Here is a 22,305-nt window from a genome sequence, read left to right as displayed (position 1 = left end):
TACTGAACCAAACCGGCCAGGGCAACACTTGGCATTCTTTTTTTTTTTTTAGTCAGTATGATAGGTGAAAAAATGTTTTGTTGTTTTAGTGCATTTATTAATTAGTGCAATTGAGTACCATTTCATGTTTGACCATTTGTATTTCTTTTTGGATCACTCAGATTCTTTTTGTTGTTGTTGTTAATTCTCACCTGAGGATATTTTTCCATTGATCTTTAGAGAGTGGAAGAGAGAGGGAAAGACAGAGAAACACTGATGTGAGAGAAACACATTGATTGGTTGTGGAGGATCCTGCAACCAAGGTTCGTGCCCTTGACTGGAATTGAACCCGGGATCCTTTGGTCCGAAGGCCAATGCTCTATCAACTGAGCGAAACTGGCTAGGGCTTTTAAGCTCATGATCATCCTTTCAACCATAAAAAGATTGGGTTGATGATGTGGACTAAGTAAGCAACTCAAAGGACTTCCTAATGTTGAACTTGGAATTAGAGGAATGGTGTTCACCCAGTTGGCATTTCACAAGTGCAGTTCTCTCCCCTCCACACTCCTCCCTTTTCTATCACTGGGAGCTTGCCCCTGTAAAGTTGACAGCATGAGGGAGCAGCTGTGGATAGCTAGCTTTTAAAGGGAAAAAGTGCTGGCTTTGAAAGTTCAATTCTTTTTCTAAACTTCTTAATCAGGAAATTGTTTCCAAGAGAGAAATTGGGACTTTGTAACAGGAATGTTTTAGGAAAGTCTTCCTCTTGGAAAAGTAAGCTAACTCACAGGACCATTTAGTAACCAGTGTTAAGAAATCACTATCCTAGAATATCCAACCACATTGGCCAACACAGTTTATCACATCCTCAGTGATGAGATTAAATTATGGTAAGGAAAAATGCATATCAACATCCCAGTTACAATGTATACATAAAGATACTCCATTAATAAACTGTCAGCATTATAGATTCCACTGTTAAATGTAAAAATTTCCCCATTATAGAGGAATTAAAGTTGAAAGATTAAAGTTTAAACAAAAATCCAAAATTTTTGAATCCAAAAGAATTGACTGAAATAAAAATCTTTTTGTTTTGTTTTTAAAAGTGTGAAGAAATAAAGTTCAAGATTCTTCCTCCCCAACTTCTTTACTTTTAGCTAGAGGTTGTAATCAGTGTCTGGATAGAGTATGTGATAATGCTGAGTTTTAAATCAATAGAAAAATAAACTCTGTCACATTCAAATATTTTTTTCTCCAGTTTCATATATATATATATATATATATATATATATATATATATATATATATATATTTTATTGATTTCAGAGAGGAAGGAAGAGAGAAAAGCATCAATGATGAGAGAGAATTATTGATCCGCTGCCTCCTGCACATCCCCTACTGGGGATCGAGTCCGCAACCCGGGCATGTGCCCTTGACCAGGATGGAACCTGGGACCATTCAGTCCACAGGCCAATGCTCTATCCACTGACCCAAACTGGCTAGGGCTCTCCAGTTTCTTAATAACTTCATTGTGTCATTCAGTGTTGAAATTTAAAAGTTTACTTTTGTTTGCATGTGGCCAGAATAATTTTATCTTTAATTTCTGACCTTAATTTTGTGAGTTATGTCTAACTTGTTTGTAATAAAGCCATAAAAATTTGCTTGTGTGGCCTATTCCTTCTTACTTTTCATTATATCAAATAGTTTGTATAAGGGTGTATTTTGTAACTACTAGGTTAATTTACTTGACTTAGCATATGTTGGGACATGTTTTTAATTTTCCTGTGGGAAATGTTCCCCAAATGTTCTATACCATAAAACTTCATAAAACATAGTATTTATGAAACATGCTTCAGTGAAATTCTAGATAATATTCAGGCAAATATAATTTTTTATTTGTTTTTTTTCCTACCCCCATTTTTTTTGTCCTACTTGCCCATATTTTTTACTACTGTATCTAATTTTTTTATTTTATTCTTAAGCATATTTACACATGTCTACACATATATGTGTGCCTAAAGTATAAAGAATAAAACAAATACTTGTGTATTCACTATTCTGCTTTATTTTTATTTTTTTAAAATATTTTTTTACTTATTTCATAGAGGAAGGGAGAAGAAGAGATAGTAACATCAAAGATGAGAGAGAATCATTGATTGGCTGCCTCCTGCACACCCATCCCCCACTGGGGATGGAGCCAGTAACCCAGGCATGTGCCCTTGACTGGAATCGAACCTGGGACCCCTCAGTCCGAAGGCAAATGCTCTATCCACTGAGCCAAACCAGCTAGGGTACACTATTCTGCTTTAGAAATAGAATTATTACAGTATTCAAGATCCCTGAAAGCCCATTCCTGTTGACATCTTCAACTTTTGTCCTTCATCCCTCTTTGGTAAGTACAGATGGTCTTTGATTTATGATGATTGGCTTATATACTGATAATTGTAAGTCGAAAATACATTTAGTATGCTTTAAAGCAGGGGTCCTCAAACTACGGCCCGAGGGCCACATGCGGCCCGCCGAGGACATTTATACTTTATCTGGTCCGCCGGGTGTTTTTGCCGCCGCTGCCTGTCCTGCTTAGCAGCCAACTTAGCAGTGTGCATAGGAATTTGTTCATAGTTGTTTTTTTTAAACTATAGTCTGGCCCTCCAACGATCTGAGGGACAGTGAACTGGCCCCCTGTTGAAAAAGTTTGAGGACCCCTGCTTTAAAGTATTGATTGTTTATATTCGTGATTGTGTGGGCTGACTTGGAGCTGCAGTTCTCTGTGGAGCATCACTAGAGTATTATACAGCATATTGCTAACCTGGGAAAACATCAAATTCAAAATTGGAAGTACAATTCTGCCTAATGTTTATCGCTTTTGCACCAAACTGTTTTAAGTCAGGGACCATTTGTATCTTACTTAAATTTGCTTCTGGCTTTTAATTCAAATACTTTTATTTTATGACTTGGTTATTGCCATAATTTTTTATGTTTTGCTGAAAAATTTATGTTTTGCTGAAAAATTATGTTTACTGTAGATGCAGATCCCAAGTTTAATCTTTTTAATGTTTACTATTTTGTGGGTCATGCTTAGGTAGATGACATTGCTCTTTGGGTATCTTGCTAGGCAGGGAAGCCAACTAAAAGACAGTGTAAAACTGCATTTGGAGACAGTATAATACATATTATTGTCCACTTCTGTGCTCTTATTTAAGGTAGAGACAAGTGGTGATTCCATCATATTTTTGTGCAAACTTTTAGGGGGACCTATTTGCTATGGCTTAATTTATTATAGTTGCCAAATTTGTGTGTTTTTAAGGACAAATAGTTTGAAAACTTCTGACTTATTTTCTGGATGTTCCTTGATGAGCATGTATTACTTTTATAGAAAAAAAAATGTATCCCATTGGGAATTGAGTTACTAAATTTACTGTATTGAAATATACTACATTTCTAATTTTTAATGTGTTTTGTTAGAGAAAAGATTAGTCTTATCAGTTTAAGTAAACTTTATATTTTGCACCTCTTGCTTTGAACACTGAAGACCAATTTGAACATACATTTGCTGAAATGTAGTTGATTTCTTGTTAGGAATTTGTGTCTCAGAACTTTGGATTTTATTGTGAATGATGATGACTACACTTACTTAAATTGGTATTATAATAGTTACTTTGTTTTGTTTTTTTTAATTGTTTTTTTTTTTCATTATTGATTTGAGAGAGGAAGGGAGAGGGATAGAGAGATAGAAACATCAATGATGAGAGAGAATCATTGATCAGCTGCCTCCTGCATGCCCCACACTGGGGATCGAGCCCACACCTGGGCATGTGCCCTTGGCCGGAATTGAACCCGGGACTCTTCAGTCTGCAGGCCGACACTCTATCCACTGAGCCAAACCGGCTAGGGCGTTACTTTGTTTTTTGTTGTTTTTTTTCCCCTTCAAAGCACTTCTGAGCATTTTATGAACTTCCCTCCAAAGGTTATGAAGCTACCAGGAAACAGGCCCCCACCTAATACCCTTAATCTTCTCAGCACTCCTGCTGAAGAATTTGGCCTTCACAATGACTGGCTGCTTTGGGAGCGTTTCCTTCCCCAGAACTTTGTAGTAGCCCAATCGCACCACATCAATGATAGGAGCAGCTCCAATCTTGTTTTTGGCAGCATTTACCCGTGTCTGCTCACTAACCAGTGTACATAGTTTATCAAGGTTGATGGTTGGGCAGAAGCTCTGGTTCCTCTTTAAGTGGTAATGCTTCATGCCAACTTTCCCAAAGTAACCTGGGTGATATTTGTCAAAGTTGATCCTGTGATGATGCAAGCCATCAGCATTACCCAGGGGCTTCCTATGTCAGTGCAGCCATAGCTGTGGCTCACATGGCCTGGAAGTTTCTTGGTCTTCCTCAGTCTGGATGGCATGCTGGTGTCCAAGATACAAGAAGGTTACTTTATCAACACTAATAAAAGAGTAAGATGCAAATTGACCATACTGTCATAACACCCACCAGCCAATCTGGAGTGACTATGGAAATCAACCCAACAAAGATGGCGGGTTAATTTGCATACACCGAGCGGCACCGAGCATACACAGGCACCGACGACACATGTCGATGACGCAGGTGTTCTGCACTGCCCTACCCGCTCCAGGCCTCTGGGCAGCGTGGGAAGGCAGAAAGGCGGCTCCCACCAGAGCAAAGGTGGTGCTGGCAGCCAGGGTAAGGAAGGCCCATTCTTGCACGAATCTTCGTGCATCGGGCCTCTAGTTAAATATATTTAATGAAGTGATTGTAAAAACAATTCTATGTGTGTGTTGTTTTGTTTTAGAGCTCAGTTCCCCAAAAATTATAAAAGCAGGAAAACTCAAGACAAAGAAATCCAACAAGGTAGGTCTTTACACAAAGAAGTTCTTCAGTACTCTATATTAATTTTGAAAATCATTGTTCTTAGATTATTGTGAATTTTTCTTCTAGTTGTGTTATTGATGGTAATTTGAAGTTAATATACTACAGAATTGTAGCTTTTACATAAACTCCCACATGCTTCTGTTAATCCTGTTTATATTAATTTAGTCAGTGTCATTAAATAGTGCTAGAGATAAATAAATAAATAAATAAATAGTGCTAGAGATCATAAGCCAAGGCCTTATTGTTTCAGTGTTCTGATGTTTGGAGAAACTTGGATTAATTTGGCAAATGCCTGCATAAATTGAATGTAGGTGATTTTTAAAATTGCTTTCACCTTTAGAAAATATTTTTTCTACTTAAAATTTCTAATTTGCAGACATAACACCTATTTATTACTTCTTAGGCTAGTGATTTCAGCGATATGGCGAATTGGCCAACACCAAGTGAATTAGTGAACACTGGAGTGAGTATTGTTTAAGGCTTTCTTTCCATATAGGGAAAAGATTCTCATTTCAACATGCAGAACTTATTTTACTTCAAATTTAGAGAATTACATTAATAAAGAGGTGTTGAAAACTCAGCAGCTACCCTTGTCATAGTTTTGCCCATTTTCATATAATGTATCTAAAGCCCATTCATTTTATGTTTCAGAATTTATACTACTTGTTTTTTCTGATTTATAATATTTCCAATGTGTTGCAGTACTAACTATATATATGTACATATATGATATATGTATGTTATTGATCAATAAGTGTTCAATGAATGGAATTTTTAAAAATATATGTTTTTTATTGATTTCAGAGAGGGACGGAGAGGGAGATAGAAATATCAGTGATAAGAGAGAATCATTGATTGGCTGCCTCCTGCACACCCCACACTGGGATCGAGCCCACATCTGCCCTGACTGGGAATTGAATCGTGACCTCCTGGTTAATAGGTCTACACTCAGCCACTGAGCTGTGCCAGCTGGGCTAGAATTTTAATTTTAACGATTAAAGAAGCTCCAAAAGATGTTTCTAAGATACTGTATCAAGTGGAGTTTTGTAGGATTAGCATGTGTGGTTATACATGTTTTCATTTGACACTGTGCACTTTGCTGTTTGTAATTTGTGTGGTGTATAATTGTAGGTAGTATATATTAGTTTAAACAGCTTAATTGGTACATGAATTAGATATAATAAACTGCAAATATGTGTGTTGTATTTGTATCTGTAGTTCATTCTTATTGCTGAGTAGTAGTAGTATTGTATGAATGTAATGTTGTTTGTTCATTCACCTATTAGTGGACATTTGTGTTGATTGTACTTATTTTAATTGTACTTATTCCAAATAAAGTTGTTATATTAACATTTGTATGTCAAATTTTGCATGGGTATATGCATTCATTTCTCTTGGGTAGATAGATACCTAGGAGTAGAATGGCTAGATTGTATGGTAGCTATTTGTTTACCTTTTTCAGAAACTACTAAACTTTTTATTCCCACTGTCAGTGTAATGAGAATTGTAGTTATTCCACACACCACTAATACTCATTGTTCAGTTTTTTTAAGAATTATAAATTTATTAGATCATCTGGAAAACCAGGTGGGCTGAGCCCCAAAATGGCACCAGCTGTTCATTCTTAATTTTAGTCATTATAGTATGTGTGTAATGGTATCAGATTGTAGTTTCAATTTACATTTCTCTAAAGATGTCAAGCACCTTTTCATATACATTTGCCATTCAGTGTATCTTTTTAAAGAAGTATCTGTTCAACTCAAGCTCATTTTTCAGAAATTGAGTTGTTTTCTCATTATTGCATTTTGAGAGCTCATTATACAGGGCTAGGCAAAGGCAGGTTTACAGTTGTGAGTACACGGAACAGTTGATTACTGTATTTATTAAATATTTTTCCATATGAACAACTGTAAATCTACTTTTTCCAAACCCTGTATATTTCAGATACAAGTTCTTTATCAGATACTTAGGAAATATTTTCTCCCAATCTATGGCTTGACTTTCTCTTAACAGTGTCTTTTGAAAAGTAGTTTTTTTATATTTTAAAAATTAGCATTTGTTTTGCAATATTTAGGTTAGGCATATTACCACAGATTTTTGGATATGCTAGTGAAAATGTTCATGAAAATTATTTCATTCCGAAATACTTTTTGCAGTGTCAGAGTGTCATCAACCAAGGAAATAAGAAACTACAAAATAAAAAAGAAAAAGAAGATAAAGTTGAAAAGAGAAATAGCAGTGAGAGCAAAGAAACCCGGGAAACAAAACTAGATGGTCCTGGTGAAAATATCAGTGAGGATGAAGCTCAGTCAAATAATCAGCGAAGGAAAGGTTTGTTTATCTGTAACTTCCATTTTATTGATATATGATTGTATTAGTTTAAGGTATAGAACACAATGATTTGATGTATGTATATAATGCAAAATGACTACCACAATGTTTAACATCCATCAATTCATAGTCACAATATTTTTTCTTTTTTTAAAAATTTGTTTTGTTCTTACTGAAAAAAAAAATTTGTTTTGTTCTTAAAAAAATGTTTTTTTTTTTAATCTTAGAGAGAAAGGAAGAGGGACAGAGATAGAAACATCGATGAGAGAAATATAGATCGGTTGTCTCCTGCAGGCTCCCTACTGGTAATCAAGACCACATCCTGGGCATGTGCCCTGACCAGGAATCAAACTAGCGACCTCTTGGTTCATGGGTTGACACTCAACCACTGAGCGGGCACAATTTTTTTCTTGAGATGAGAATTTTTAAGCTCTATTCTCAGCAACTTTCCAATATATAATACAGTATTGTTAATTATCGTTGCTATGCCGTACATTGCACACTAGAACTTATATAGTAGTAAGTTTGTAGCTTTTGATCATCTTCACTCAGTTCTCCCATCCATCAACTGTGTTCTCTTTCTTTGAGTTCAGTTTTTCTAGATTCCACATATAAGTGAAATCATTCAGTATTTGTCTTTGTCTCACTTATTTCATAGCATAATGCCCTCAAGGTGTATCTGTGCTGTTGCAAATAATAGGATTTTCTTCTTACTATTCCATTCACTACATTCAACACATTTTTTGTTATCCATTTGTCTGTCAGTGGACTGTTTTCCATGTCTTGGCTGTTGTAAAGTATGTGGGCCTGGTGAAAATGTCAGTGAGAATGAGGCTCAGTCAAGTAATTAGTGAAAGAGAGGTTAGTTTATCTATATGTTCATTTTAGTCTTACTTTCTGGAAGGAAGTTATAGTAATGAAGAATTGTATTTAATCAATTGCTTCCAGGTGGTCAGTCACCAATGAGTATTTTTGGATTTCTTCAGGATACCATCTGCAAATGGTAACTGATAGGTTTTTGTAGCATTCATTTCTGAACTATTAAGCTTTCCTTTTTTTTATGTGAGAATGAAATGAAGTTGCACTTAATAGAGATGAGTATAGATACATGATTGGAAAGTTGTGTAAAGCTAGTGTATTGATTTCTGTGAGGAAGGGAGAGATAGAAACATCAATGATGAGAGAGTATCATTGATCAGCTGCTTCTTGCAGGACTGCCACAGGGGATTGGGTCTGCAACCTGGGCAAGTGCCCTGACCAGGAATAGAACCGTGACCTGGTTCATGGGTTGACTCTCAACTACAGAGCCACAATGACTGGGCCATAACTGTTGTTTTAAAAAAATATTTTTATTGATTCAGAGAGTAAGGGAGAGGGAGAGATAGAAACATCAATGGTGAGAGAGAATCATTGATTGGCTGCCTCCTGCACACCTCACACTGGGGATTGAGCCCACAACCCAAGCATTGAACCGTGACCTCCTAGTTCATAGATCAATGCTCAACCAGTTAGCCATGCTGGCTGGGCTAACTATTGTTTTTTAAATCGGCATTGCAACTGATCCCTGTCTTTCAGGGAGTTCTGAGATACTGTTTTTCTGAGAAAAGTGAGAACAATTTTGGTCAAATTTTTTCCTCATACCATGCCCTCATACTTTGAAGAAAAAAGGATGCTGTCTTTATATCCTTTTCCATATTTTCAGAACTTTTCATGTGTCTAGGGGACACATGATTGAACTGCTTTGTAAAACCATATATTTATGTGTTCTGAGCCTAGGTAAAAGTGTCTGCAGGGGCCTTTTGGTAGAAAAAAAATCTGTAAACTGTCAGAAGGTCATAACTGAGGCAAGGTGAACTTTGGAGATGATATCGGAGAGGTAGGCATAGTCAACATTATGCAGGATTAAAACTTGGGATTAACATTTTGAGTTCCATGGGAAGATGTTGAAGCATTTTAATTCATGGAGGGTAGTCACCAACGAACTTCTTTAATAATGGAAGTAGCCATCCATCATGTATTAAGTACTTTACTTGATCTTTATTTTAACAATTATCTAGTCCTTAAGCTGCAGGGTAAGCATGACACAGGTAGTCTTTTCTTTTTGACTGTTACTTATAGACTAGAGGCCCGGTGCACGAAATTCGTGCACGGGGAGGGGGTGTAGGGGGAATGGTGTTCCTCAGCCCTGCTTGTGCCCTCTCACAGTCCAGGAGCCATCAGTCAGACATCCTTAGTGCTGCCACAGCGGAGGTGGGAGAGGCTGTGAGCCCAGCTCAGGGCTTCTGGCTGAGTGGCGCACCCGCTGTGGCAGCTCCTGCGTTGATCTTCCCCCTGGTGGTCATTGTGTGTCATAGCAACCAGTCGTTCTACCGTTCAGTAATTTGCATATTAGACTTTTATTATATAGGATAGTAGACCTGTCATCCTGCTCTAAGATTTGTTTTCCTTGTTAATTGCTTCAATTAAAACTATCAGCTAACACTAAAATCTGGGTGTTTATAGTTAGTGATTCATATACAGTAGGTCCTCAGGTTACGTCGGAGATCCGTTCCTATGGCGCGATGTAATGTGATTTTCGCCATAAGTCGGAACCCACCTACATAAGCACCTACATCACTCATATGGAGCACATAACACAGCAGTAATGAAGCGAAACAGTAAAAAAAATTTAAAAGATAACAATTCCTGACCTTTACTTGTGGCAAATAACTAATAAAAAACATAAAGCACATATGTACAGACGTCGAAATGACAGAACTTTTTTTTTTTTACAAATAAATGGGAGAGATATGGGTGGAAAAAAGGAGAAACAATTGTAATAATCTGAACAATAAAGATTTATTTTAAAAAAAACACAAATAAATGGGAGATGGCGATGTAACCACGAAGCAAGGTACGTCGAGTCCGACATAACCCGAGGACTGCATGTACTCAAGCACACATTTTTAAAAAATGTTTTATTGATTTTAGAGAGAGTGATAGCAACATAAATTCTGAGAGAGAATCATTGATGAGTTGGCCTCCTGCACAGCCCCTACTAGGGATGGAGCCCACAACTGGGACATGCACCCTTACTGGGAATCCAACAGTGGTTCATAGATTGACCCTCATCCATGGAGCCACACCAGCCAGGCACACATTTTTATCTTCAAACAAAAGGCTTGTTTATGCTCAAGAATCTCTTGATAGAATTTAGTCCTTAAAGAGTTTTTAGATTATTTCCTATTCTCTTTCACTCGTGTCTCCATATGTTGTAGGTTTTATAGGAAATCAGTACTGTAGTTGCACAATAATATTCCCTTTCCTTTAATTACCTTAATAGTGTTTCCATTAATTACCTTAATAGTGTTTCCATTGCTAATGAGTCTTCGTTTGGTCAAAAAATATTGGACAGAAGAGGGAAGATTTTGAAATCTTAACTGTGGAATCCACGAATAGGCCATCTTGAGAATTACATTATGACAATTACATTATCTTTTCGTCAACAAGAAAAGTTAAATTTCTTAATTCTCTTAAGAAGTAAGGAAAATGAGCTGGTTTTGCTCAGTGGATATAGTGTCGGTTTAGGAACTGAAGAGTCCCGGATTCGATTCTGGTCAAGGGCACATGCCTGGGTTGCCGTCTTGATCCCCAGTGGGGTATGCAGGAGGCAGCTAATCGATGATTCTCTCTCATCATTGATGTTTCTATCTTTCTGCCTTCCTCTCTGAAATCAGTAAAAATACATGTTAAAAATATAAGGAAAATGTGAGTAGTAGCTTTAACAAGATTTATCAAATGCAGTTAGATACATGTTACACTTAAACTTAATTTTGAAAAACCTCTTTCATTAGTATTAATGCTGAATAAATCAATATTTTATCTATATTTTAGATAGTGAATTAAAACTAAAAGTTCTTTTGAATCACTATCCAAGCTTTCCAATGTGTATAAGTCTCATTTAATTAAAATACAGTCTTTTAATAGTTTTATTTTTTAATTCTATTTTTATTGATTTCAGAGAGGAAGGGAGAGAAACATCAATGATGAGAGAGAATCATTGATTGGCTGCCTCCTGCATGCCCCCCGTGAGTTCTCTTTTTTGCTCAAACCTTCCACCACTACCCCACCCTCGATTCCGCACCCACCCACCAGGGCTGTCTCTATTTTGCTTGTTAGTTTGGATTGTTCATTAAATTCCACATGAGTGAAATCATATGGCACTTGTCTTTCTCTGACTGGCTTATTTCACTTACCTAGCATAATGTTCTTCAGGTCCATCATGCAAAGGGTAAAATTTCCTTTCTTTTTTACTGCAGAGTAGTATTCCATTGTGTAAATGTACCACAGGCTTTTTTATCCACTCATCTGATGGACAATTGGGCTGCTTCCAAATCTTGGCTAGCCTATATAATAAAAGGCTAAAATGCAAATAGACCTAACAGCTGAATGACCGGTTGCTATGACATGCACTTACCACCAGGGGGCAGGCGCTCAACGCAGGAGCTGCCCCCTGGTGGTCAATGTGCTCTCACGGGGAGCACCGCTCAGCCAGAAGACCTGAGCCAGGCTCCTGGCTGGTAAGCGCAGTGCTAAGGATGTCTGACTGATGGCTTAGGCCCGCCCCCCATGGGGAGCGGGCCTAAGCTGTCAGTTGGACATCCCCAAGGGCTCCCGGACTGTGAGAGGGCGCAGGTCAGGCTAAGAGACACCACCCCCCCCCTCAAGTGCATGTATTTCGTGCACCGGGCCTCTAGTTGTAAATAATGATGCAATGAACACAGGGATACATATATTCTTTTGAATTAGTGTTTCGGGTTTCTCTGGATATATTCCCAGAAGAGGAATCTCTGGGTCATACAACAGTTCTAATTTAATTATGTGAGGTAACTCCATACTCCTTTCCACAGTGGCTGCACCAATCTGCATTCCCTTCAGTAGTGCACTAGGGTTCCCTTTCTCCACATCCTTGCCAACACTTGTTGTTCGTTGACTCATTGATGATAGCCATTCTGACAGGTGTGAGGTGTTATTTCAAGAGACCTTTCAAAATTACAGTTTTATTAAAAATTGTGTTGTCATTAAATTATTTTATTTTGTTTTCTTCAAGCTAATAAGCACAAGTGGGTACCACTCCACTTAGATGATGTAAGACCAGATAGTCAAGAAAGACCAGGATCCCGGAACAGCTCAAGGTGTCAACCTGAAACAAATAAATCATCACAAAACAATAGGAGAAATGATACACGAAGTAAGTTACCCTTTTAGGAGAAAAATGACTGAGGAACTATGTCTTACTGATTACTATTAGTTTTTTGCTTATTATTTTAATTGCCATGAATAGTATAAACTATTTGAGAGTAAGTTGCAGGCAATGTTCCTCTTTTTTTATTTTTTAATACTCACCTAAGGATATTTTTTTCCATTGAATTTTCAGAGAGAGGGAGGGAGGGAGGAAGAAGAAGGAGGGAGAGGGAGAGGGAGGAAGAGAGAAACATTGACGTGAGAGAGACACACTGATTGGTTGCCTCCTGCATATCGGGACATGGGATGAAACTGCAACTTAGGTAAGTGCCCTTGTCTGGGAATCAAACCCGAGACCCCAGTCTGAGGGCCACCACTCTAACCACTGAGCCAAACCAGCCACCGCCAGCCATTGTTCCTCTTTAACCCGAAATACCTTCATAATATATGTTGTAAAAACAGTAATAACAGTGTGAATATCCACAGGCAGTTTTCCTCCTCTCTTTTTCTAGGATCTAATCTAGATCACACATTGCTTTTAACTGTCTTTTATCTTTAGTGTCCATTAGTTTGGCATAGTTCTTTTGCTTTTGTCTTTCATAACATTGATTTTTTTTTTTCTCTGAAGACTGCAGGACAGATATACCTCACTTTGCGTTTTCTCGTGTTTCTTTATGATCAGATTGGCTTATAATTTTGGGCAGCAATACTGCAAAAGTTAATGGTTTTCTTCTCTGAGTATCGCAAGGAGCTGCACATGATCTTAGTTTATCTTGTTCCTGGTGATACTTTGAGCACTCAAGTTGATGTACTCCAGGCTTTAATATATTTTTATTGATTTCAGAAAGGAAAGGAGAGGGAGAGAGAGAGAAAAATATCAATGATGAGAGAGAATCATTGATTGGCTGTGTCCTGCTTGCCCCCTACCGGAGCTGGGGCCCGCAACCCGGGCATATGCCCTGACCGGGAATTGGAACAGTGACCTCCTGGTTCTTAGGTTGATGCTCAACCACTGAGCAATGCCAGCCAGGCACTAACAATTTTTTTTTTTAAAGGAAGTCAAAATTAATTCCTTCATATCTAAAATCTAGTTAATAATTTAAAAATCTAGTCAGTAGTTATATTTACTCAATTTTCCACAAAATATGACTTTAAATTTGTAAAAGCTATCAACATAAAAATTTTCCTTTTGTATCAGTTTCTCAAATATATCATTTTAATGTTTTATTATAAAAATAATATATTCATAATTAAAATTTTAAATTAAACTTTGGGTATATAAGAAAATATAGGATTGTGCTAAAGTAGGTTTACATTCATGAATATGCAAAAACAGTTTATTCTTGTACTATGTATTTCTCCATACTAACAAGTATACCTACTTTTGCCCACCTCTATATATAAGGTTATGAAGACTAACATTAAAAATGCATGTTAGTATTACCTTCTCTGTGTGCCCTCTGCAGTTTTTATCTACTTGCCTCCCTTCTGAGAAAAAAGCCTCAAGTTATATATTTTTTAATGTTTTTGAAATTGACATCCAGTATGACTCCATTTACATATTATTTGGCACTAATCTTTTTACCTAGTGTAATTTTTTAAGGTGCATTTATATAGTCTTTGACACTAATTTTTTTAACTTCAGAGAGAGAAGGAAACTATGACTCTGAGAATAAAACATCGATTGGTTGCCTCCCACGCAGTCCCTGGGGTACCAGGAATCGGGACTACACTCTAAGCAACTGAGTCACACAGGCCAGGGCTTTACTTAATTTTTTTTACATTTATACATATTGGTTGTATTGTTGTGATTCATTCTTTTTTTTTATTCCCACCTGCTAAAGGGTATTTCACTATTTGACAAATTCTGTTTTGTTGGTGGACATTTTGAATTGTTATCCATTTTTTTAAAAATATATTTTATTGATTTTTCACAGAGAGTAAGGGAGAGGGACAGAGAGCCAGAAACATCGATGAGAGAGACACATCGACCAGCTGCCCCCTGCACACGCCCCACCGGGGATGTGCCCGCAACCAATGCACATGCCCCCGACCGGAATCGAACCTGGGACCCCTCAGTCCGCAGACCGACGCTCCATCCACTGAGCCAAACCGGTCTCGGCTTGTTATCCATTTTTTGATATTAAAGTGCTGTCATGAACATTTTTATGCATGTTTTCCAGTAAATGTATATAGGAGGTTCTCTAGGGTAATTTCTTTAGACTGCAACCCATAAGATGCATAATAAAATTGATGTATTGGGTCATGATCAAATATGTAAACAAAATTGACAGACTAGGGGACATTACATCGTAAATTTATTATGACAATTGTGTTGAAATTACAAAAATGTTTCGCTTGTATACTACGGTATATCATAAAATAGACTTACTATGGCTCTTGCCAGGTTGCTCAGTTGCTTGGAGCATCATCCCATACACCAAAAAGGTTGCGGGTTTGATTCCCAGTTATGGCATATAAATTGCAGGTTCATTTTCCAGTCGGGGCACACACGGGAGGCAACCAATGGATGTTTCTTTTCCTCTAGCCCCTCCTGCCTTTCTCTCTCTATATATATATATATCCTCTCTCTCAAATAATATCCTTAGGTAAGAATGAAAAAAATAAAAATAGGCTTACTATGGTTTAGGCAGAAATGTTTAGAGAATATTATTGGAAGAATTGGCAGAGTCTAGGCCAGTGATTCTCAGTGGGAGTGATTTTTATTTTTCTCCCAAGGGGACATTTGATATTGTCTGAAAATAACAGTGGTTTTCATAGCTGGAGGTGGGGAGTGTTGGGAGGTGAGTGTGTGTAACTGGCATGTAGGTGGAGACCATGGATGATGCTAAACATCATACCATACTGTAGGACAGCTCCCCACACTACAGAGTTATCTGGCTCAAAATGTCTATATTGCCAAGGTTGAAAACCCTGATCTATAGTATATATATGCCTTATTAATTCCAATATTTTAAAGTGGATGTATCTGTTTTTTCTTTCACTAGTAGTATACTGATATTCTGTCTTTACTATCTTGGTTCACAATTGATTTTGGCAGGACCTTGAAATGTTTGTCTGAGTGGAGCAGATGAAATGCTCTTTCACTGTCTTCATTTGCATCTCTCACAGCCAATGAGGCTGAGAACCATTTTCTTTTTTTATTATTTTCATTTCTTAGTTTGCCCTACCTGTCTTTTAGCCATTTTCCTGTGAGTTTCAGTGTGTGCACGTTTGTGTATAAGAACTTTGTATGACTTCTGTATATAATTTGTGTATTGTATTGCAGATATCTTCTCCCAGTATGTTTTGTGGTTTTATTTCTTTTTTCTTTAAAAGAAACGCCTTTTGGGGGGTGGGAGTGGCCGGGGAGAAGTCAATGGGGGAAAAAGAAGACATATGTAATACTTGAAACAATAAAGAATTTAAATTAAAAAAATAAATAAATAAAACATCTTTTAAATAGAAACACCCTTTTCTTAAACATTTTGTGAAAATAAGTATTTTTTTAGTATGTTATTTTTACTTACTAGAATTTCTTTTTTATATGTCAGTACTTTTATGAGCTCCCTTTATGCCAGAGACATTTTGACAAATTTCTACGGGATCTCTTAAGTTTGTATCTATCTGAAGATTGCCTGGTTACTAAATAACTAGATACAAAGTGAAGAGAAGTGGTTACCAGGTTTTCATAAAGATAATCATGTTATTCATATCTGTAAATTGGAATGTATAAAAATACTTTTATTTCAAAAAGGTTGGAGACGTGAAAGAGAAAAGAGAGATGATCAAGATGAAGTTTCCAGTGTGAGAAGTGAAGGTGGTAATATCCGAGGTTCCTCAAGAGGCCGAGGAAGAGGCCGAGGACGGGGAAGAGGACGAGGCAGAGGAAATTCTCGATGTATGACATGATTTTGTGTGTGTGTGTTTTTAATGAGATAAACTTTGAAAAAGGGGTGTAAACCTTCAGCCTTAGTTTTCCTTACTATCTTATATGTAACTATTTACTTGTCTGATAATACAAATGATTTTATTTTTTATCCCTTGAAATACTGTTCTTTGAATTTTTCTTTATAGTAACTACTTGTTCTGTTTTTTTAAAAAAGTTTGTGACCACCTTTCTTTTTCTTTATTCACATCAAGTGAACTTTGATTATTCATATGCTTATCGAGAACATGGTGAAAGGACTGATCAACCATTTCAAACAGAACTTAATACCAGTATGATGTATTACTATGATGATGGTACAGGTGTACAGGTATATCCTGTGGAAGAAGCATTGCTCAAAGAGTATATTAAGCGCCAAATGTAAGTTGATAAGCTGTAAGCAGATGTAATGATAAAGTTTGTTGCAATATTCAAATTTAACATCATTGATAGCATTTTGTATTATATTGTGTTGTTTTTTTAAAATAGGTTTTTATTGATTTTAGGGAAGTGGGGGGGAAACATCGATGTGAAAAACATCCATTGGCTGCCTCTTTTACACTCTGTACTGGGGATTGAACAGGCAACCGGGTATGTGCCCTGACTAGGAATTAAACTGGCAACCTTTTGGTACATGGGACAATACCCAACCTACTGAGCTATACCAGTCAGGGCTATATTGTTAAAATAAGTATTTTAAAAAATTTATATTTGGCTCATATTATTTATGACTATTGCTTTGTCTACTGTTTAGGTATTTGCTTAAAGGGTATTACTTATAATGTCATGGAATAATTAAATATAATAGAAATTAAGTATAATAGAAAACTATGTATTCTAAATGAGCAAGAAATTTGGATTACTTACAAATTTTGCAAATGAATATTAATGACAAAAATAGTGATTTTTATCTTTTAATTTTTTTCAACTGCATTTTATTTATTTTATTTTTTTAAATAAATCTTTATTGTTCAGATTATTACAATTGTTTCTCCTTCCCCCCCCCATATCTCCCCACCACCCAGTTCCCAACCCCCCTCTGCCCTTACCCCCCCCCCCATTGTCCTTATCCATAGGTGTATGATTTTTGTCCAGTCTCTTCCCGTACCCCCCACACAGACACCCCTTTCCCCCTGAGAATTATCAATCCACTCCCATTTTATGCCTCTGATTCTATTATGTTCACCAGTTTATTCTGTTCCTCAGATTTTTAATTCACTTGATTTTTAGGATCACTTGTTGATAGATATGTATTTGTTGTTAATAATTTTTATCTTTACCTTTTTCTTCTTTTTCCTCTTTTTAAAGAAGACCTTTCAGCATTTCATATAATACTGATTTGGTGGTGATGAGCTCCTTTAGCTTTTTCTTATCTGTGAAGCTCTTTATCTGCCCTTCAATTCTGAATGATAACTTTGCTGGGTAGAGTAGTCTTGGTTGTAGGTTCTTGCTATTCATCACTTTGAATATTTCTTGCCACTCCCGTCTGGCCTGCATAGTTTCTGTTGAGAAATCAGCTGACAGTTGTATGGGTGCTCCCTTGTAGGTAACTGTTTTTCTCTTGCTGCTTTCAAGATTCTCTCTTTGTCTTTTGCCCTTGGCATTTTAATTATGATGTGTCTTGGTGTGGTCCTCTTTGGGTTCCTCTTGTTTGGGGTTCTGTGCACTTCCTGAACTTGTAAGTCTATTTCAAGGTGTTTAAGCTTATTTTTGTATCTCACTCTGCCCTTCAACGTACCTCCTGATGTCATAGGAATTCTTTGTTTTGTTATTTGCTGTTAAATCTTAATGTCATTTATAGTATTTATCTCCCCATCAAAGAAAGGGGGAGATCTTGCATTGTTTAAATATATAATTGTGTGTGCGCCTGTGCCCATGTATATACTAAGTTTTTCACTAATCAATGTACTTGATTTCTAGGGTTCAGAGATATTAAAACAATGTCAGTACCCTGTCAGTTTAGAAAACAGAACAAACTGTAATGTGCTCTGAAAGTTGACAAAGAATACTTCCCATATACCATTCTTCTCAGTGATGGGAAGAAGTTGGAAGGCAGTCTGTTGACATGTGTATAGCTTTTGTTATTTGGTGCTTAAACAAAGCAAAGAAAAATAGCTTTGTAATGAAAAATTTCATCTAAGTGACTCATTTTAAAAATCAGTTATTGAACTTTTAAAGTAAAATGCTGGTTAATTGTTTACACTTAAGGTAAAGGTGATCTAAGTGTAAAGAATTAGTTTTAGTTTACTAGTAATTTTAGAATTACTGTTAGTTTTTTGGAAGATAACTAGTATTCTAAATTTTTTTCTCCTCATTATTAACTTGGTAAGATTTTGTGTTTTTTGTTTTTCAGTTACATGCAATATTAGTTTCAGGTGTACATTATAGTGGTTAAACAGTCATATACTTTACCTAGTGTTCCCCTGACATGTCCCATACCCAACTGGCACAATACTCAGTTATTACAATACTAGTAGCCCTGCGCACGAATCCGCGCACCAGTAGCTCTCTGCGGGGCCTGGCCGCTCCGCACATGCTGCTCAGAGGCTCTCCGTGGCCCAGAGGCCCATCCGTGGCCGGGCGCGGAACGCTTGCCTCATCACCGCAGGTTAGAAGCAAGCATTCCGCCAGGCTGCTCACGCTGCCCGCTCTCAGTGGCCACCACCCGCCCCCCCCCCCCCCCCCCGCCCCCGGGACTGGGGAACTCCAGCGGGTCTGAGAGGACTGGGCGTCGCCATCTTGTGGCTATGGGCGTTGCCATCTTTGTGATGAAGTGATGGTTAATTTGCATATTACCCTTTTATTAGATAGGATTATTCACTATATTCCCTATGCTGTACTTCTATATCCCCATGACTTCCAGTTTTGTAACTACCAATTTGTACTACTCAATCCTTTCACCTCTTTTGCCAATTCCCTAAACCGCCTTCCCCTCTGGCAACCATCAGTCTGTTCTCTGTACCTATGAGTCTGTTTCTGTTTTGTTTGTTCGTTTATGTTGTTCTTTAGATTCCACATATAAGTACTATCATTTCATATATTTGCTCTGTCTGTGTTGTATTAAATCTGTATAATGCTATTAGTAAATTAAAATAGGTTTTTAGAAGCTGATATTATTAGCAATAGATATTTTTATTTGCTATTGAACAAATGGATGAAATTGATACTTACTTTCTGTTTCTCTTTTTAGTGAATATTACTTCAGTATAGAAAATTTGGAACGGGACTTCTTTCTTAGGAGAAAAATGGATGAGCAAGGTTTCTTGCCTATTTCCCTGATTGCTGGTTTCCACCGTGTTCAGGCTCTCACTACAAACCTTAATCTCATTTTAGAGGTAATTATACATTTGCAAAACAGATAGAACAGTCTGCACTTTTTGTTTATGTTGCAAACCTAAAACTGCTCTAAAAAATAAATTCTATCATAATTTTTAAGAGAATAAACCCCCAAAACAATCTGTAGTTGCCTAAGGCTTTGGATGAATCTCATGGTTTTTTTCCAATTTTATCAAGCTCAAATAAATTTCTAACCTTGGAAACCACTGAAAGAATTACTAATGATGTTTCCTCCTGTATTTAAACTGATCCTTCAGACTTGAACATTATTGGCTTTTTTTGGCCCTAGTCATCTTCCAGGTTTAGTGTATATTCCCATTTGTTAAATTTTTGGGAATTTTTCATGTGGAATAGAAAGGCCTATTTAAAAAAGAAATCTCTTGTCTGTCCTGTTCTAGAAATGCTTTCAACATTTTCAGTTTTTTATTGCACAGTTCTATGAGCTTTCGGAAACTTAACACCCTTGTGCCCTGGTGTAGCCAGTCCCTTTTCTTATACTTAGCGCTGGGCACTACTGATGTGATTTTTGTCAATCTACTTTTGCCTTTTCCAGAATATCATATAAATGGTACTAATTCCATAGTACCATAGTTTAACAATTCACTTGATGATGGACATTTAGCATGTTTCTAGTTTTTAGATATTATAAGCAAAGCATAAAAGTCTTTGTGTGGACATATGTTTTCCTTTCTAGTGAATAAATATTGATGATTGTGATTGCTTGATTCTGTTCTCGTTCCACTTTCTGTTCTCTTTATTTTCTTACTGAATTAATTTTCCCCCAATAGGGAATAAATTCCTTATGATTCAAGATTCAAAGTGAAAACTTTCCTTCTCCTTCTCACCTTTCAACTGTAGTAAACTAGTTAAACTAACTTCCTTGGTGACAGTCATGTTACTTCTTTTTTGTGTATCCCTCCTAAGATAGTTCATACTAGACTACATACACTGTTGTATTGCCCTTTTTCAAACACAGCATGTTTTGTAAAAGCATTTATCTCCCCAGGTTTTTTTCTTTAATTTTTCCCGCTTTCAACAGGCATAATTTATGCAGTGTATATTAGAAATCATAAGATTACAAATTACTTTCTCTGTATATACCTGTGTAATTTCCACCTAGGTTAAGAAATGGAACATTTTCAACATTCTAGGAACTCCCTGTGCCCCATCCTAGTCAGTACCACTGTTCTCCTCAAAAGGAATTGCTTTTCAGAGCTCTCTCTCGCCTGTCTTTTAAACTTCACATAATCAGTTATATGTATTATTTTATACATATCTGACATTTGCTCATCATTATTTCTTTTAGGTTTATCCATTGTTGGTGTATAGCAGTTGTGTTTCTATTTTTGTGTAACTCAATTTATTTTTCCATGCTTTTGTTGATAGACATTTGAGTTCTTTTCAGTTTGAGTTTGTGATACACTGTTGTGCATATCAGTGCACATATTTTTTGGATGGACACCTGTACTTATTTTCCTGTGAAACTGATGGTTAACAGGAAATAAATGCTTAGCTTTTGAAGATACTGGTGAACATTTTCCTATTACATATGTGCTGCTCTCTTATGTCTGGGTCTTTGCACATGTATAAAGTGTTAAACCAGTTAAAACTACCAGTGTTGAGAGTTTGAATTATTGCATGTTCTAGCTAACACTATTGGCAGTCTTTTGCCAAAACATTATTTTGTAAAACTTAAACTCATAAATTTTTGAGTAGGGTTTTTGCTTCTTTTTATTATTATTATCTCAGAGAGGAAGGGGGAGAGCGAGAGAGAGAGAGAGAGAGAGAGAGAGAGAAACAGAAACATCAATGATGAGAGAGAATCATTGATTGGCTGCCTCCTGCACATCCTCTGCTGGGGCTCAAGCCCGCATCCCAGGGACGAGCCCTTGACTGGATCGAACTTGGGACTCTTCAGTCTGCAGGCTGACGCTCTATATACTGAGCCAAACCAGATAGGGCTAGGTTTTTGTTTTGTTTTTTGTTGCTGTTTTTTTATTCAGAAATAAATATCCTGTAAAATGCAGTGATCTTGGGTTTTCAGTTTGAGTTTTGAAAATTGCATAAGCCCTGTGCAAATAAGATATAATCTGGTATCTAGTACTCTGATGACTTCCTTAGTGACCCTTTCTAGTCACTCTTCCCCACCTCTCCTATCCGAAACCAAACTACTTTTTTATTTTATTAACATAGATTGATTGACTCTGCCTGTTGTTGTGTAAATGGAGTTCTTCTGTCTCCTGCCTCTTTTATTTGTAGTTTTTTAATATATATTTTTATTTATTTCAGAGAGGAAGGGAGAAGGAAAGAGAGATAGAAACATCAGTGATGACAGAGAATCATTGATTGGCTGCCTCCTTCACGCCCATACTGGGGATTGAGCCCGCAACCCAAGCATGTGCCCTTGAACGGAATTGAACCTGGGGCCCTTCAGTCCGCAGGCTGACACTCTATCCACTGAGCCAAACCATCTAGGGCTATTGGTAGTTTTTAAAATTCATTCATGTTGCAAGATCTGGATACTGGGTATACTGGTTTGCTACTGGGATGTTATTGCTTATAGAGTGTTCAGTGGACAAAACTAGGAAAGTTTATGTCAGAAAAACAGATAATCACCAGTTC

The 22,305-nt window shown here is 36.9% G+C and overlaps 1 protein-coding gene and 1 pseudogene across 16 annotated transcripts in view; one reads left to right on the top strand and one right to left on the bottom strand.

Annotated features, from left to right (window-relative positions):
* Positions 1–22,305, top strand: part of LARP1B (La ribonucleoprotein 1B) — a 92,340-nt gene that overhangs the window by 4,595 nt on the left and 65,440 nt on the right. For 13 of the 15 annotated variants that reach the window (XR_013813512.1, XR_013813513.1, XR_013813514.1 and 10 more), the window contains exons 2-8: positions 4,786–4,844; positions 5,269–5,328; positions 7,022–7,196; positions 12,286–12,426; positions 16,177–16,320; positions 16,563–16,728; positions 19,538–19,682. Coding sequence is in view for 10 of the 15 variants with exons in the window: in XM_079770659.1 (XP_079626785.1) it covers positions 4,786–4,844; positions 5,269–5,328; positions 7,022–7,196; positions 12,286–12,426; positions 16,177–16,320; positions 16,563–16,728; positions 19,538–19,682 (890 nt within the window). In the remaining 5 variants the exon portion in view is untranslated. The remainder of the gene's footprint in view (positions 1–4,785; positions 4,845–5,268; positions 5,329–7,021; positions 7,197–12,285; positions 12,427–16,176; positions 16,321–16,562; positions 16,729–19,537; positions 19,683–22,305) is intronic. The other 2 variants (XM_079770660.1, XM_079770662.1) reach the window with 2 other exon arrangements.
* On the bottom strand, positions 1,299–5,261 carry LOC307099310 (large ribosomal subunit protein uL15-like; annotated as a pseudogene). The gene has a single exon. The product of its transcript is annotated as a large ribosomal subunit protein uL15-like (transcript).

This window comes from Cnephaeus nilssonii (genome assembly GCF_951640355.1).
Source record: "Cnephaeus nilssonii genome assembly, chromosome: 5".
In the NCBI taxonomy this organism is placed as follows: Eukaryota; Metazoa; Chordata; class Mammalia; order Chiroptera; family Vespertilionidae; genus Cnephaeus; species Cnephaeus nilssonii.
This window is presented reverse-complemented; position numbering and strand designations above follow the sequence as displayed.